Here is a 16,955-nt window from a genome sequence, read left to right on the forward strand (position 1 = left end):
TCTGTCACCTCTTCTGTGCAGCAGATGCCCTTGTTGCAACTTTTAAAAGAATTAATGTGAATCACTGGGTTGGAATCAAGATTTATATACAGTGGCGGTCTCTGGTCTTGAAACAATAGAAAATAGCTTCTTTTTTTTTTTTTTTTGAAAAAAAAAAACAAACAACAAAAACAAAACACCAAAAAAACAAAACCAAAAAAACTTACTTCATTTTGTTAATGTACAGAGTATTTTTCATCAACTCCACCAGCACCACTCCTGCAGTGTTCATGGTTTGGACTTGCATGTGAGAACTGTTGTACATGATTTCCTAAGTGTTTTGACCCAGTCCTTTAATCCTGATATCTGAAGAATAATATCAAGATGAGAATATCTGACAGTTGCAGTTGGAAAAGAATTTGTTTGATCTGTTTTAGACAAGCAGCCTTATATGGAAAAAGGAGAGGACAGAAAGAAGAAGATGAACAAGAAGATCTTACAAAGGACATGGAGGATCCCACACCCGTACCTAATATAGAAGAAGTGGTACTTCCCAAAAATGGTAAAACATGCACACACTGGATTCTTTGAATGTTAAGACAATTGCTTAAATTGCACTGAAAAATACATGCATGTTTTGTGAAATCTTTGAAATACTTGTGGCCATAGGGCCAGGTGATCTGTGCCCATCTAAATTTATGTAGTCAGGGAATTGAATGTGTTATCTGAGAAGGGTAGCAGATTCACCTTCTTTTTGGTTTTGGAAATACATCTTCAAAAATCTGTTTAAACGGTTAGCTTCACCAGTTTTAGGATGGCTGTCACACAGTTTTACAGAGTTTGTTTTGTGGGGTGGAACTTTCTGGAGGAAAATATTTGTATGCCAGACACTCCAGATAAGCAGCACATTAAATGAGTGGAAACTCTAGCAATGTGCCAGATGCATTCAGTTATTAATCCTTTTCAGAGAAGTGCTGATCTGTGCAATACATCTTAAGTAAAGATAAATCTGAAAAATAATTACTTTTACCAAGTCCTTGGCACCAAACTGTTTTGGGTGTCACACCGTTTGTGATTTTTTACCTGGTTTGGACTTGCATGTGAGAACTGTTGTAGAAGATGGGGAAAGTATAGTACTTGGTCCACTAAATGCATGAATAGAAGCTGTTTTGTATTCAGATACCGAATTCCAGAGAAATCGAACAAACGCTCTGTTGTACTCAACGTGCACAGATGAACTCTTGAACTGCAAAGATATGACCAGCAAAACTGTTAATTGATAGGATAGTGAAAGCATGCTAGACTTCGGTAATTTTATCTTGTGTGGTTATTCATCAGAGTTTCAATCTTGCTTTTGTAGTGAACCCAAAGAAAGACAGTGAGAACACGCCTGTGAAAGGAGGAACAGTAGCAGACCTTGGTAAATGCACCCACCCTCCAGCACCCCATTCCCTAGGTTTTATAGTAAAGTCCTGCTTGCAGGCCAACAGAGGAAATACTTTATGTCTCTCAATTTCAAACAAGTCTCTAATTCTACTATTTTACTGAATTAATTCAGTTTTCATATGTATTTCAAGTTGAAACATTTATTCTTTCATTTGCAAGGCTGTTCCCTTGTAGGCACTTTTCTTAATATGACACATAAGCTCTTTCCTGGCAGAATTTTTCTTACTGGGAATCAAGGTGAATCACAGGTTCCCTGAGTTTTACTAAGCCTTTGACAGAAGAGGTATGAACAGTGTCCCGTATCCTACCAAACAAGGCTACGTCTAGGTCACTGGGGAGGGCAGTAATTAGGTATGGATTCCTAAGTGTGGAATAATTCTGATTATTGTTCCTTTGTATTCTTATCTGTTCTCGTGTCTTGGATAGTTGAGTGCCTGCATAAGGATGAGATTGCCTTAATGATGTGTGGTCTTCTTTGCTTTCCTCCTCACTTCCCTTCCAAACCAAATGAAATACTCTTTCCAATTAGGCACCACCTGCATTGCTAGAAAGGCTTGTGAGCAGTCAACTCTTTTTATTAGTGTAATTCTCAATGCTTCTGCCTTTCAGATGAACAGGATGAGGAGACAGTGGCAACTGGAGGAAAGGTAACAGCTGCTGTTTCTTACTGAGTTTGATAGAAACTGAACTCATAGAACAGCTTGGGTTAGAAGAGACCTTTAAAGCTCATCCAGTTCCATTGACCCTGCCATGCACAGGGACACCTTCCACTAGACTAGGTTGCCCCAAGTCCCATCCAACCTGTCCTTAAACACTGCCAGGAATGGGGCAGCCACAGCTTCTCTGAGCAACCTGTGCCAGTGCCTCACCACCCTCACAGGGAAGAACTTTTTCCTAAAATGTCACTTAATCTTCCTGTGTCAGTTTAAAGCAGTTCCCCCTTGTCTTTGCTCCCTGGTGTCTTTAAAGCTCTATGTGAGCAAACTTGTGTGTTCACTTCCTGAATGGAAGCAAATGCAGGCACATAGAGACTCACAAGCTGAATTTAGTATCTCCTCTTCACAAGGGAGAGATATCCGAGACTGGCTTTAAGATTGATCAAAGTGAGTTTATCCACGTAAGATCTTAGTGTAATGAGGTGCAGTTTTTCAGATGTGAAACTATTACTGCTAACAAGTGTCTGCCAATAAAACTTGAAGTAATGAATCTAATTCCCTTTAATGTTTTTTTGAGGAGTGAGAAGGTTAATGGGGAAAAAGTGACCAAAAATACAACCCAACTTAGACAATATTAAAAATTGGTGCAGTGTCAGTAACTGGAGGTGGCAGCAAGACCCAGGATGGCAGCTTACAAAGTATTCCACACACATTACATGTGATTGCAGTATATTGCATTATTGAAATGCAGTGTCTTCTCCCATAGAGCATGCTTAACTTTATAAACAGTTATAAAAGTGTGATCTCACTGTACTGCAAAGTACAGTCTTCAGATTTGAGAGCTGGCTCTGTAAAAACTTCATCCTGGCCTTATGCTTTCTGTAATGTTTTGTCAAGATTTATTATTTTTATGATGACATAGATTACACTTTCTCTGGTCCCTGAGATTTTCCCCACTGACCAGAAACTGCACTAGGAAAGGTTTATTCTGCACAGGATTGGAAAGCACTTGTTTCAGGCTAACTTTTTTCTGACTTGAGAGTTTATAGATGTGCCTCTTACAACCTACTCACTGTTGTATTTTTTTCCATGATACAGGAAGATGAAGATCCTAACAAAGGTGATCAAAGTCGGTCAATTGATCCAGGTGAAGATAATGTTACAGAACAAACCAACCACATCATTATTCCAAGCTATGCATCTTGGTTTGACTACAACTGGTAAGAAAGTATTTGGGAACTGGGTGAAGACATATAGCTGTGGACCTGGTGTAGATCAGGAAAGGCAACCTTGCATAGCTTGAGCTAATTGAGATTTACTTTAAAGTGAGGTAGGTATGTGTGGCCTCTGTGCTTCAATTCTTTCTCTTATAAAGTGAAGGTACAATAATACATCCCTACTGAGAAAATTGACAGTAATAACATCCCTACTGTGAAAGTTATGACAATGATAGTGTTTTATAATGAGATCACTCTTCTGTAGTGCATGCAAGTGCCTTTTGGGGGTGACTGGTAAATAATGATTGGCTAAAAACTCTTTGATCCGTGCATTTGTAGTAGCAAATGGTGTTCCCAAGAGCAAAATCAGTCTGAAACATAGCTGAGAGACTACTGAAGTACGTCTGATGAAATAGAATAACCTTCATGTTGCGTTAGGTGTACGTGTTCTTGTAAAAGGCAACCTTAAATCATCTCTGTGGTGGCAACAGTGGACATGACAAGGTAGCTGGAAGCTTTTTTTAATGCAGCTTTACTTCTTTAATAAAATAGGCAAATTTAAAAGGGCTATGCTAGAATACTAGAGTTTCTTTAAAAAAAAATTTAAAAATAATCCTTTCTATAAATGTTCTCTCTTAAAATAGTGTTTTGAAGATGTGCAGAGTACTCAAAGATTATTTTGTATTTGAATCTGAATTGTGTATATACATTACGTATATAATCTGAATTGTATATTTCTGTTACAGTATTCATGTGATTGAACGTCGTGCTCTTCCTGAATTCTTCAATGGAAAAAACAAGTCTAAGACTCCAGAAATGTAAGTAGAACATGTGAATATATACGTTTATAAAAGTGTAGCAAGGTAAAGGAGCTTCCAGTTCCAGGAGTCCTGCTGTCACTTCAGCTGTGCATGTGTTAAGCTTACATTAGTAGGGGCATAAAAGAAGGAAAGAGCACCTGTGCCACCTCTTCTTCTTGTAGTTTGATAATTTATGTGCATTATCAAACTACATGAGGTAAAAGTTTAAATATCAAAGTAATAGTTAATAGTGGTTATCCAGGAAAATTAAAACAAGTTTCTCCCAAGAAATACTGGAGCAAATTCATGAACTTCATGTGGTACAAGGCATGATCATCTTCCAAAGACATATCAAAAACTTCATGATGCTATAGAAGCTTAATAGTCATCTGTATTTTTCTCTGTTTCTTATGCCATGCTGTATTTTTGAGATTTGGAGTTTTGTGTGTAAGCACTGATCACAGAGTTTGTTTTAGGATGCTGTGTCAGACTGGAATGGATTTTGCACAGTTATCTGTATTGATTTCATGGTTCCCTGAGCAACTGATGGGTAATGCTGAAAGTGCAGTGAGGTTCGGAAAACTAATCTTCACAGGCCTGAGATGTAACTGTGTTCTCAAATACTAGGTAGTCCGATTTAAATCGGAGAGCTAGAGTTGTACATTGCTAGAAGTAGTATGTTTTTTTTTTTCTTATATAGCTGTTCCAAACCCTCTAGTGACACTTTAATTCTTTACATTCCTATTAAACGCAGACGGAGCTCTCAGTTGAATTTAGGTCCAGTTTGTACCTATTCCATCTTGTTGTGGGATCTGGTATCTGCTGCAGAACTTAAATGTTCTTAATTCAAAAATTATACACACACAGCTGTTTAAACAGCTTAAACAACTTCCCTGAAGCTGTTTAAATTAAATAGTAAGGGAAGATGATTATTGTCTTGAGGTATTGCAGGTTTTTTCATGCATCATGGTTAACTTCTGATCTGACTTAGCAGTGTAACAAAATGAACTGCTGAGTTTGCAAACTGATTTTTTTTTTTTTTTTCTCTTTCTACTTCAAGCTAATGACTGTGATAAACCGCATTGCTCTTCAGCAGGTGGACAGGGCAAATTTCACAGCATTCTTGTGTTTGCATCTCTTCTTTTCAGGCATGACTTATTTTGTGAGGATTCTGATCTAATGTTGACGTAGAAATTAAAAACTAAGTTTTTTCAGTCTGGAGAAAAGAAAGATTGGGGAAGACCTTAATAATAGCGGCCCAGTGCACAGGGAGGCTGCTGAGAAGATGGAGCCAGGCTCATTATGTGTGTGGCAGAACAAAAATAAGTGAAACTGAAACATGGCAAGTCCTATCTAGACGTAAGGAAAATTTTTAATTCTGAAGATGATGAAGCACTGGGATGGGGCCTTGGGAAGTTGGGAGTGCTCTTCTTTGGCGTCTTTCAGGCCTTTCTGAAGAAACCCGTAAGCACCCTGATCAAAACTTGGTCACAGAGCTCTGAGCAACCTGGTCATGAAGATGTTCTGGGGCCCCCAACCTGAGAAGGATGTGGAGCTGTTGGAGTGAGTCCAGAGGAGGCCATGAAGTTGCTCCAAGGGCTGGAGCACCTCTGCTATGGAGACAGCCTGAGAGAGCTGGGCTTGTTCAGCCTGAAGAAGAGAAGGCTCCAGGGACACCTTAGAGCAGCTTCCAGTGTCTAAACAGGCTGACAAGAAATCTGGATATAGACTTTTGACAAGGGCCTTCAGACATAGGACAAGGGGGAATGGCTCTAACCTGACAGAGGGGAGATTGAGATGAGATGTGAGGAAGAAGTGAGGCCCTGGCACAGTTGCCCAGAGAAGCTGTGGCTGCCCCATCCCTGGCAGTGTTCAAGGCCAGATTGGATGGATGGGGCTTGGAGCAACCTGGTCTGGTGGAAGGTGTCCCTGCCCATGGTAGGAGGTTGGAACTGGATGAGCTTTAAGTCCCTTCCAACCCAAACCACTCTGATTCTATGAAAATATATAGCTGACCATAGTTTGAGTAGGAGATTGGCTTAGAGGCCTCCTGAGGGTCTCTGCACCCTGAATGATTTTCAGCCCATAGTCCTTATCTGCAATTTCTCTGGAAGTCTGATTTCCAGACTTTGTTTCCAAAATTTGGTTGATTCAAAATTTATTTGACACTAACAGCATGTTTTTGTTTTGGGGTTCTAGGACTCAGTGTCTAAGACTGAAAACAGATTGAATTCTGAAAGAATCCTTATATTCCTGTCATACATTATTCCTTATATTGCTTGCCACTGATGTGGTCATAGCAAGTAATCCCATGCTGCTTTTTTCAGCTGACATCATAACATCAAGTCTCCTATAGGTCATCCATAAACTGCTACGGGTTATTGACTGTAAGTGAAGCAAATTAGGGACTCCTCCCAGTCCTGATGTTAACCTAGATTTGTATTTTTGTTGTCATATAGGGATTATAGGAGTAGCATGTTCTCATGGCTTGGTGTTTTCTTTTCAAGTAAAATAGAAGCATCCTTCTGAATTGAAATGTCTTGCCTCCAGCTTAGTTTTCAGGCCGATGAAAATACTGTGTTTCTAAAGTGCACACAGGGTCGTTCTTCTGACTGTAGTGTCTGGAGGGTGGTTTCTGTCTTAAAAAGGGCTTTAACTAAATACTAGTTGACTTCTCTTTCTTGCTCTTGACAGGTTTTAGCTGATGGGTCATGTCATTGTTGAAAACAGTTTCCTGTCAGGATAAACTTCAGGGATGTTTCTGTTTTAGGCTTTTCTCTTCACCTAGTAATGTGACCTTAGCTAATAAATATTAAACTAATTTCTACAGCCAAGACCACTTTAAAGTACTGTTCTTGGTCCAGCAGGTGGTAACCCAGTCCTGTACAGGCGCATTGGAAAATGTTCCTGCATATTGCTCCATGGAAGCAGCTCTTTTTGTTTCTTGGCAACCAGACATTCAAGGTGGAGCAGCCCAGCACCTGTCACATAACTTATTTCTATCAAGTTTTATGTGTAATTTTATCAGAATGAAGATGTGGGGTTTTGTCAGGAATGTGTATGTGCAGCAACATGTCTTGCTTTTGAAAAGCACTGGTGTCCATCTCTGTAAGCCATATATTTTTTTTGTTGCCAGCTGGTTTTTGCACACCACATATGAGACATTCACATCTTGAATTTTCCAAAGGCAGAAATCTGCTTATAATAGGCTGTTTTGAACCCATCTTTGCATAGGATACTTGCTTGTATTTGGCAGGTTGGTTTTGTTTCATCAGAAGAACAGGTCTGGCAATTTTACGGAAGTTTATTTTGTTCTGAACAGCTTGCATTGGGGTAAATTCCAGAAATTTACTGAAAAAGCCTGCGAAGCAATGTCTGCAGTGCTGGAAATGTGCTGAACCCCAATACATGTTTGCCTGTGTTCTGAAATACGGTAATCTCATGAAGGTCATTTCTGCTTCAACTGTTCCACCTCTGGGTGGGGAGTGCAGTGCTGGTTCCTGGATTCTTGCCTCCTGCTTTTCATAGATCTTGTCTTCTCCAATTTGCTATTCTGTAACTTTTCCATACTGATCTTTTCATGGCTTAAAAACTCCACATATAGAAAGAGTAGCATTCTGTTTGGTGTACTACTTCTGGTTTTATGCTCAGCTCTTTTTCCTCCCAGGCTCTTGACGGGGATTGACAAGGATTATTTAGTCTGTTTCCATGTGAAGATCAGACCCCCTTTTTTTTTTTCTACAGCTAGTGGTCTGTTGCACAAGTATTTGGTTAGTGACCAAGCTACAGCTGCTACTTGTGTCACTTGCAATTTAAGTGTGCTCAGTGTACTGCTAATCCAAGCACTGATAAAATCCAGAATGAAACAGTCTGGAAGAGATGGGTCATATTCGTATATAAAAATAAATTCTACTTACCTTTTGCTTTTGCTATTGATTCTTAAATTTCATTAATAAAAATTATCTGTTGGTGTTTGCTTGTCAGTAAGAAAGGTGTTTGGAGAAGGCAAATCCTAAAACACATATCCTAAACTTCTAGACTTCAGTGTACATGAACTATTTACCAATTGTCTTCCAGATACCTGGCTTACCGCAACTTCATGATTGACACTTATCGCTTAAACCCTCAAGAGTACTTGACCAGCACTGCCTGCAGAAGGAATCTGACTGGAGATGTGTGTGCTGTCATGAGGTAAAAGCCATGGCTCTTTCAGTCACTGTCTTTGCTTTAATAAAAAGAAGTAGGAGCTGCATTAAAAATGAAAGAGTGCCAGTATGACAGCATAAGTGTGGGCAATAGCCATCATACTGTTGATTAGCAGTTTCCCTGCTTTTATGGCAACCAGGTGACTATTTTATACTAATCTTTTTATTTATAATATTGTCTGCTTGCTAAAACGTGCCTGCGGATATTTGGATCTTAATTTGTGATGAGTTAGGTTCTGCTGTTCAGTAAATATGTGGATTTTTTTCAGAAATTCAGTTCTTGCAACTCAGTTTTGTCAGTTTTAAGCTGTCAGTTGCAGCAGAGCTGTAGAAACCTGTAGCTTCCTAAACGTCAGTTCAGTGACGAACAGTTAAGGACAAACAAGGGAAACGGGTCAATGGTTGTGCAGCCCATACAATCTGTACATTGTCTGCAGATGGTTCTGTGCATGCAGCCCTAGCTTTCTTTGTCTATACTTAATTAATTTTCTGTTATCTGTAACCAAAAATATCATGTTTTGATTTATGCAACATGCTGAAATGCAGTCAAGTCTGCACAGAGCTTATGCTGTGTGGTTTATATTGCTATTTCTGATTAGTGAAGGACTCTAGAAGATTCTGGATCTGTGTTTGATCCATAAACATAAACTCCCCCATTTGCTGTCTCCTTTCTGGGGCGTCAAGCAAATCCAAGGCTTCAGTTCTTAAAATCTTAATTTGTCACATTGTTTCATAGAGTACATGCTTTTCTGGAGCAGTGGGGTCTCATTAACTACCAAGTGGATCCAGAAAGCCGTCCCATGGCAATGGGCCCTCCTCCTACTCCTCACTTCAACGTGCTAGCTGATACACCCTCTGGACTCATGCCTCTCCATATCCGCACTCCGCAGGTGAGCCCCACAGGTTGCACTAATGTTCTAGCCAGTGTCATTTAACATCTTGTCAGAATAACTTGGGCATGATTTGGTGACATGTTCCTTTTTTTTTTTTTTCTCTTTTGTCCAGCTAGGTTAAGAGTTTCAGGTACTTTGAGTCTCTAAGCTCTGCTAGCATTGTATGCAAGTGATGCTATCTATGTAAAGTCATCTCTGTAGATTTATGTTTGACTGCTTTGTTCAGTCCATCTTCTGTTTAACACTTGTCTGAAAACCTTGAATAACTTTTGATTCTTGCCCCTTCATCTTTCTAATGTTTATTCACAGGTTCCAGCTGCTCAGCAGATGTTGAGTTTTCCAGAGAAAAACAAGGAGAAACCAACTGATCTGCAGAACTTTGGGCTTCGCACAGACATATACTCAAAAAAGACTTTAGCAAAGGCAAGTATGTTGGGATTTTTTTCCCTGTCTCCTGCTATTAAGATTTCTTCCTCAAGTGTCCTCTACTAGATGACATTGAGATGACTTACGTTACTCACAGATTCCTGGTTTAGATTTTGTTTCCATCTCAGTGTAGGACACTAAGATATGTGATTGTGTTGGGTATCTGATGTTATAGAAAGAAAGACATGTACCCACCCCAAACTGGTTAATACTATCAGTCTTCAGATGCTGAACTCTTGTTATGTTACTTCATATTTTACCTAAATGGTTCATCTTCTAACTGTCCATCGATTCAGTACAGAAACAGACTTTTCCATCAGGGTCTTTATCCTGTTTTCCATGTCTGAGAAGGGTTTTCCAGACTGGTTGAACTAGACAATTGCTTGATTACCAAAGGTGTCACAAAATCACTACAAGGGGGTATTTTAGCACTGTCGCTGCAATGTATTGTATTAGATAAAGTTTTGAGATACCATTGAGTGACCTTGGTAATTCTATAACCTCTTGCCTACCTCCTGCTACTGGATACCTGTGTTTGATACCTGATAGTGCTTGGAGGTATTGCAGGAATACCATGTTACTGCTTCAGTGTCACCTTCCATTTGGTAGTCTGTAAAGTTCTGCTGATCAGTGCTTCTCTTGGGCTCACACACTCTTAGGTGTGAGTCTAAGAGAAGCACTAATCAAGAGGCTAAGTCTGTGTAATTGGCTCATTTTCCTGAGAGAGTATTATTGAAACCCACAAGATTACTTTGTACACTGTCATTTATACTATTTCTACTTTATTTATCACCTGAGAGAGCTATTTAAAAAAAAAAGGAAAAAAATCCACAAAAAAAACAAACAAAACCAGCACACAGTAGTTTTAGAGATAAGCATTTTTTATAAATCCAGGTTCCATCATTACATTTATGGATTGACTTTTTTGCTTAGTTTATGGAGGTATAAATATTGATTTAAAAATTTGTAAATCTTCTGCTGGTTCTAGACTCTGGTTCTATTTACAAACTTCTGTATCAATGAACTGCAGCAGACTTGTTTGCAGAAGTTGATTTCCCTTTTTGTTTTGTGTCTGGCAGTTGCTTTTTTGGCTCTTCATACAAGCCTGTTTGAGAGCTGATCAGCTGCTGGATGATTCAGTTTGATTAATGTTCTGTTTGGGTTAGTAAATTGTTTGTGAAATGGATCTTGAGATAGGATAGATTTACCTCTCCTAAATACTCCTTTTGCTGTGGTCCTGCACAGAGACATCCAATCTAGATAATGGTCTTTTGTAAGCAGCTGAGAAGGTGCTTTTGTTCTTATTTGACATGGAATGGATCAGGGTGTCTGGAATCACAGAAGGGGAAGTTTTCACAAAGAGTTTGGTAACTTTCAGGAAATCTCATAAGGTATAGATTTGGAAACAGCAACCCTTGGAGCCAGTGATTGCTGAATATACAGAGTATCTTGTTGTAATTACTGTCTTTTCACATAGCTCATCTCACTTGTAAAGATTTTTTTTTTTTCCAAATTACTGATGAACTTTCAGATAAATGAACAGCTTTTGGGACCAGCATTTACCTTACACAGTCAAATATGTGTGCGTTGGAAGTTGATGTGGGCTAAAGCGACTCTGACGTAAACCTTATTCCGCTGGGAAAGGTGCCCTTTAATCTGGTAGAATCCCAGTTGTGCCTGAATCAAGTAATACCATCTCCTCATGGGACAGCAGCATCCTTCAGCTCTATGGCAGCTTCGGAGGAGGTTAGATACTCTGTTGTGTCTATCTGCTGCTGTCCTTTGAGCTGAAGGATGCTTTGTGTAAACTGCTCTGTTCTTTGCGTAATTTTCCTGGCCAAAGTCAAGCTGACCAGAATGCCATCACTGCTCCTAAGGGGCTTTATTATTTAGGAAAATCCTCTTTGCTGTTTATGCAAGCAAAGATAGCCAGGAGAAAAGGATACCAGATCACTTTGCTTTAGCTCGGAATAAAAGAGGAGTTGCCAGTTCTCCTAGATGTATTGGGAAGGTGGGGTCTGTGGACCCCAGCCTCCACAGAGTGCAGAAATGTACTCACCTGCGTGCTGTAGCTACATAGGTACATCATGTGAATTGAACCACTGTACAAGATAACATGGTTAGCTGTAGTAGGAAGGCTGTGAAATCCATGTTTGACTGAATTAAATAACAGATTATTCCTCCTTAATGATTTCTTAAAAGTTCTGTGCATTAAAGACCTGTATTTCACTTCCCCCCCCCCCTTCTGTCTTATAGAGTAAAGGTGCAAGTGCTGGAAGAGAATGGACCGAGCAAGAGACATTGCTGCTACTAGAAGTAAGTACATGAGGGCAAAACCAAAGTCTAGGAAACCAAAACATGCAGAATATCATTACACACTTTAAAAACCTACATATAGATTAGTCATTTTTTTGAGGTGGAGTTAGATGACAGCTTCATGCTTTTATAGAAAATTGAATAGGGCTGGAGAGTTTATAGTGGGAAGCAATCTCTTGGGACTCAACTGATGTAGCTGGAGGAACAAAGCGGTTGAGTATCTGTATGTAAAGGGCAATGCTGCCTGTCTCATTGTGGTTATGTTTTTAAACTGGTAAAAGGTTATAGCTTTCCCTCAAAATCATCTCTTTGACTATCACAGTTACAGGAATGTTATTACCAAAAAGGGTTGGCAGTAGCATCTTTGTAATAGAGGGGCTTCGTGTACTTTAAGGTTTAAATTCTAACTTGTACCTACAAGGAAGACATTAAGTATTTAAGAACATTTGCATAAACTCAGGAACAGATCTTGCAGTGCAGAGAGGTCTTTTCATTAAACAGAAGTTACTAACAGCATGAATGCCCTTCAGGTAATGGTTTACCTGCCACTAAGATAAATACTTTGAAATTCTGATAATCTTTGTAGGTTCATGGCTATGCCACAGCACGCAAGAGAGGGAAAGAAATAACTTTTAAAGTTTAAATAGTTAAGAAACAGTTGAGGCTGTTTCCTGTCTTCTGCCACAAAGAAGGGAAGCTCTTTATTTGGTAGTTCTTTAGTCCCATACATCTACTCATTCTTTTTGCCACAGAGCTGCACTTGATGTAGTCTATCAGCTTTTTTGGGGAAGTCTACGAAAAATACACATGAGATGACTTATGTGAGATACTGTAAAAATGAGCTCAGACAATTGCTAGCACACTTGATCGGGTTTTCATCCCTACATTCCTTAATCTGATGCCTTTGAGCCACATGGTAATTGTCAGGTCTCTTGGAGTCCCAGATGTGCGCTACAGAAGTTTGTTCAGTCTTCCATACTGACATCAGGGCAGCATTGTTTTTCATAGTGCTTCATCAGAAGAATCATCTCTGGCCTGAAATAATTAATGTGCTGCAATTTCCTGTAAATAAATTATTATTACCTAGCTTTCTTCTAAAGAGACATTTTCTTGATGTAGACTGTGGGTGGTTGATTTTTATCCTTTTATGTAATTCAGAGTTCTGGTCTAAGAATTACAGTTTTGGGGTTATTTTTGCTCGTTTGTTTTTATGTGAAGAGAGAGCTTAAAACTGAGTGCAGTTGCGTGATTGTGCTGGCTTTTTTTGTCTTTACACGTGTCAGTAAACCTATTGAAAAGTTAATTTTATGAGGAAAAGCATGGACAATGGATCTTGATGGTGCTTGACAGTGTTGAACTTGTGTTGAGTAGCTTCTTCTCTGAGCTAGCCAAAGTGCCTCAGCACAGCAGTCTTTGTTTCCGCCTTCACAGCTCACAGAAATGTGTTCGTCAAACAGCCAAAATAGCGTTTTGGTGGGGTTTTTTATGTTAGCTTGGTATGCCCTGTTTAGCTCATACTTTTCTATTGCCATGTGGAAAAAAGTTTGTTTGTAAGAGTTTGTAACAAAAAGCTAAATTGTCTTTCATGGCATTCTTGTATGGAGAAGCAAAGCTAATGTTTTGATATGTTGGCTGCTTTGCTTACTAGTAGCATTATTTAAAATTCTTTTATAGCTTATGATCATACATAGCAAATGAAGCCTAATGAAATAATCCAGATACCTTAAAAAAACACCAAACCCAAACAAAAAAAACCAGTCTTGAGAGTACAACTTTATTTAATGTGCTTAAATTAATAATGGTGCTTTTTTTTCTTCGTTCTTTGTAGATTTAACCTATGAATAAATCAGTAAAGAGTATGTCAGTTCAAGCATAAGTAATTCAGCTGTAACAAGCCAGCTCAGTCCAATTAAATCCTCAGGGTAGATTTAGGCAACTATATATGCAGTGATGTTCTGAAAAATAAATCTTATCTAAAATAATTACTCTCCTTCTGCCTGTTGACTGAAAAAATTGGGGGAGGAAATACTGTTTTCCTTCCAGATTCATCTTCCCTGCCTCACTGCTTGTCTGTATCTCCACAGAGTGCTATTCTTCCATAGTTAAGTGTATTTTCAGCTATTTATATTAAGGACAACTATTGTGGGAGCTAGGCTGTCTAGCAGAAAAATAACAAGCAGTGAAGGAGAATGAGCAGAAAGCCCTGCATGGCCATGAAAAGCAGAGCTGATCTAATACACTAGTGTGATTAAAAATGGGTAGGCAGTGACACACACCTTACAACACAGAGATGAAATTAGGGAAAGTGAAGTTAAAGTTGAACAAACCAAATATTTCCCCATGAATATGACCTAGTGAACTAAGCAGTTTCTCGTTTCTTTAAACACTTCAGCAAGATCAGGCAGAAGTCAGAAGAACGGTTCACGGGCAGTTAGAGACTACTGTGGCGTGGACCAGGCTGTTCAATATCATCTGTCCTTGGTTCGTTCCCAAAATGATGAATTGGGATGTACTCTCCACATTATGTCTGACAGATACATTCCAGCTCTGGATTCTGCCGTTACGCTATGAAAGGTTGTGCATGTGGAGAGTCATGCATTTTACCACAAAGATTGAAATTTCTGGTAGTTGTCAGCCTTGTGAGAAAGATTTCAAGTATTGAAAAGCCATTAACTTCATTTGTTCTTAATGTTCATGCTTAAATGGACATTGGTTGGGGAATTTCAGTTATCATAAGTAGTTAGATAGGGAGGAGGAGGATGTCCGTATCTCCTGAAATACGTTATACCTGCATACAGGTGCCTTAAGGTCCAAGGCAGCCTGCCTTATGGCCAGCAAGTCAGTGAGGGTGTACCATAGGGATCTCTCAAGCAGTCTGATAACACCTACTTCAAACTCTGTTCTCCTTCCACCAGTTGTGGCTAAAATGCCTTTCACTTGCTGTGAGCAAAGCAGTTGCCTTTGTTTGTTGTAGGGTAAGTCCAGGGTAAATAAAAACCACCATGACTTCTCAGTGAAATATATTAAAAATGAAAATGGGATCTGCAGCTCAAACAGAGAGGTGTTTGCCACCCTTGCTCAGGCCTCTGGTATTAAGTATTTTCAGAAAATTTCTGTTATGCCTGTAAATTGCAGATCCCATGCTCGTTTTTAAGTTTGACACATTTGGCCTAGATCCCAAATGGCTTTTTACTTTTTCTAGGTGACTGGACCATGAATCATCTCAGTAATGTAGAAGTTAACAGTTCAGGGTACTTAAACACTTATTTTATGCTATCCAAGTGCTTACATAACTTAAACAGTTTTCAGGAGAAAAAAAAACAAAACACTTCTTAAGGTTTAATATTCTATTAGGCTACCACTTTGGTTTTTTACAATACTAATAGGTTATTTTTTCAAAAACTAGTGCAGGGACTTGAGTAGCTCACTGTTATTGAAGTATTTTGTGAAGTTCTTAAGTAACTTTAAAAATGACTGAAATGCTGAATTACAAAATCCTTGATTTAATTGGGAAGTTCTTGTTTTATCAGGTGCCCTATCTACATAATAATGACTCATTAACCTGAATGCATAACAAAAATAAGACTTGTTAACAGTTGCTGGAGAACCGATCTCTTCTGGCTTCATGATATAGAATATACTTTCCTCATTTTTCCTGGAATATTGGTTTGATGCTCTTTTATAACATCTGTTGGATCTAAAAACTGGACTTCACCATCATAGCTAGTATACATGATTGAAATAAACCCCATTCCTGCCCCAGAGAGCTCAGTGTGCCAAGACATAAATGAGAGAACACAAGAACAGGGGGAGTAGTTATGGAAATTGAAAGGATTCGTGAGATTTAGTAGGATAAGCAAACTTACTTCTCTCGAAAGCTTTTCGTATTGAAGCAAAATGGGGAAGCACTAACTATGCAAATATTAGTAAACCCCAAATCTTCTGACTATTCTTTTTGATATAATAACAGCATAAAACTCATGTGATGATCCCCACAGCTTAAATTTAATCGGTGTCTCAGTCAGATGTTCATACTTCTTACGAAGAATAATTTTGCTACCAGAAAAAGTAATTTTAAATAGTTGTCTGATCCCAATTTATTATTCCATCACCAAAATAACTAGTATTGGAAATATTTTTCTGCAAAAAGAAGGGTTTTTTCCCCAGAGTAGTTAATGTATATACAATGATTGTTGTCTTTTGCAGGCTCTGGAGATGTACAAAGATGATTGGAACAAAGTCTCGGAGCATGTTGGGAGCCGTACCCAAGATGAGTGCATTCTCCATTTTCTGAGACTTCCAATTGAAGACCCTTATTTGGAGAACTCCGACGCGTCTCTGGGCCCGCTGGCGTACCAGCCCGTCCCCTTCAGCCAGTCTGGCAATCCAGTGATGAGCACCGTTGCTTTTCTGGCATCAGTGGTGGATCCCCGGGTGGCATCGGCTGCAGCAAAGGCTGCATTAGGTATGAATTTGCCCCAGCAATTGTTTTTACCTTTACTCTACAACTTTGCTCTCAGTCCACTTTTAAAATCAACTTCTTCTAGAGTTTGTTCTGGATGAGTTTACACGTATGTAGAAAAGAGGTCTACTGATAACCAGTTTTGTGTTCTGTTATTACTGAAACTGCCAATTTACAGATCAGCTAGAATAGCTCTTAAAGGCCACTGAATGTCTAAAGATGGCTTTTGTGCTTATTGACTCTTGATAGTGTTTGCAAGCACCACCTAGTAGTTGTGTTACTATGACCACTGTCATTAGTTTAGCTGTGGGTAGATGAACAAAGCTAAACTTTTTTTTTTCCTTTTCTCTTTGTGTGAAATTATCTGCCGTAGTTATATGTGTACTCAAACACACTTGTTGAAATAGTTCCTTTCACTTTTTTCCTTTTTTTTTCCATGTAAAAGACAATTTTACGTAATTGGGAAGAAGCCCCTTCCTGTGACATTTGAGAGAGTAAATTAATGACCTGTTGTGAAAAGAAGGAACTTACATACTTGAGAATTCCCTCTGTCAT

At 39.0% G+C, this 16,955-nt stretch overlaps 1 protein-coding gene across 3 annotated transcripts in view; it reads left to right on the forward strand.

Annotated features, from left to right (window-relative positions):
* SMARCC1 (SWI/SNF related, matrix associated, actin dependent regulator of chromatin subfamily c member 1) overlaps positions 1–16,955 on the forward strand; it is a 93,548-nt gene that overhangs the window by 35,454 nt on the left and 41,139 nt on the right. For all 3 annotated transcript variants that reach the window (XM_061474443.1, XM_061474441.1, XM_061474442.1), the window contains 10 exons: positions 417–541; positions 1,340–1,399; positions 2,035–2,072; positions 3,180–3,301; positions 4,045–4,116; positions 8,176–8,289; positions 9,040–9,193; positions 9,506–9,619; positions 11,879–11,938; positions 16,145–16,403. In XM_061474443.1, coding sequence (XP_061330427.1) covers positions 417–541; positions 1,340–1,399; positions 2,035–2,072; positions 3,180–3,301; positions 4,045–4,116; positions 8,176–8,289; positions 9,040–9,193; positions 9,506–9,619; positions 11,879–11,938; positions 16,145–16,403 — 1,118 coding nt within the window. The remainder of the gene's footprint in view (positions 1–416; positions 542–1,339; positions 1,400–2,034; positions 2,073–3,179; positions 3,302–4,044; positions 4,117–8,175; positions 8,290–9,039; positions 9,194–9,505; positions 9,620–11,878; positions 11,939–16,144; positions 16,404–16,955) is intronic.

The sequence above is a fragment of the Pezoporus flaviventris genome, unplaced genomic scaffold (genome assembly GCF_033815535.1).
Source record: "Pezoporus flaviventris isolate CSIRO_AGI_PZ_B2104156 unplaced genomic scaffold, CSIRO_AGI_Pfla_v1 ptg000079l, whole genome shotgun sequence".
NCBI classification, from domain to species: domain Eukaryota; kingdom Metazoa; phylum Chordata; class Aves; order Psittaciformes; family Psittacidae; genus Pezoporus; species Pezoporus flaviventris.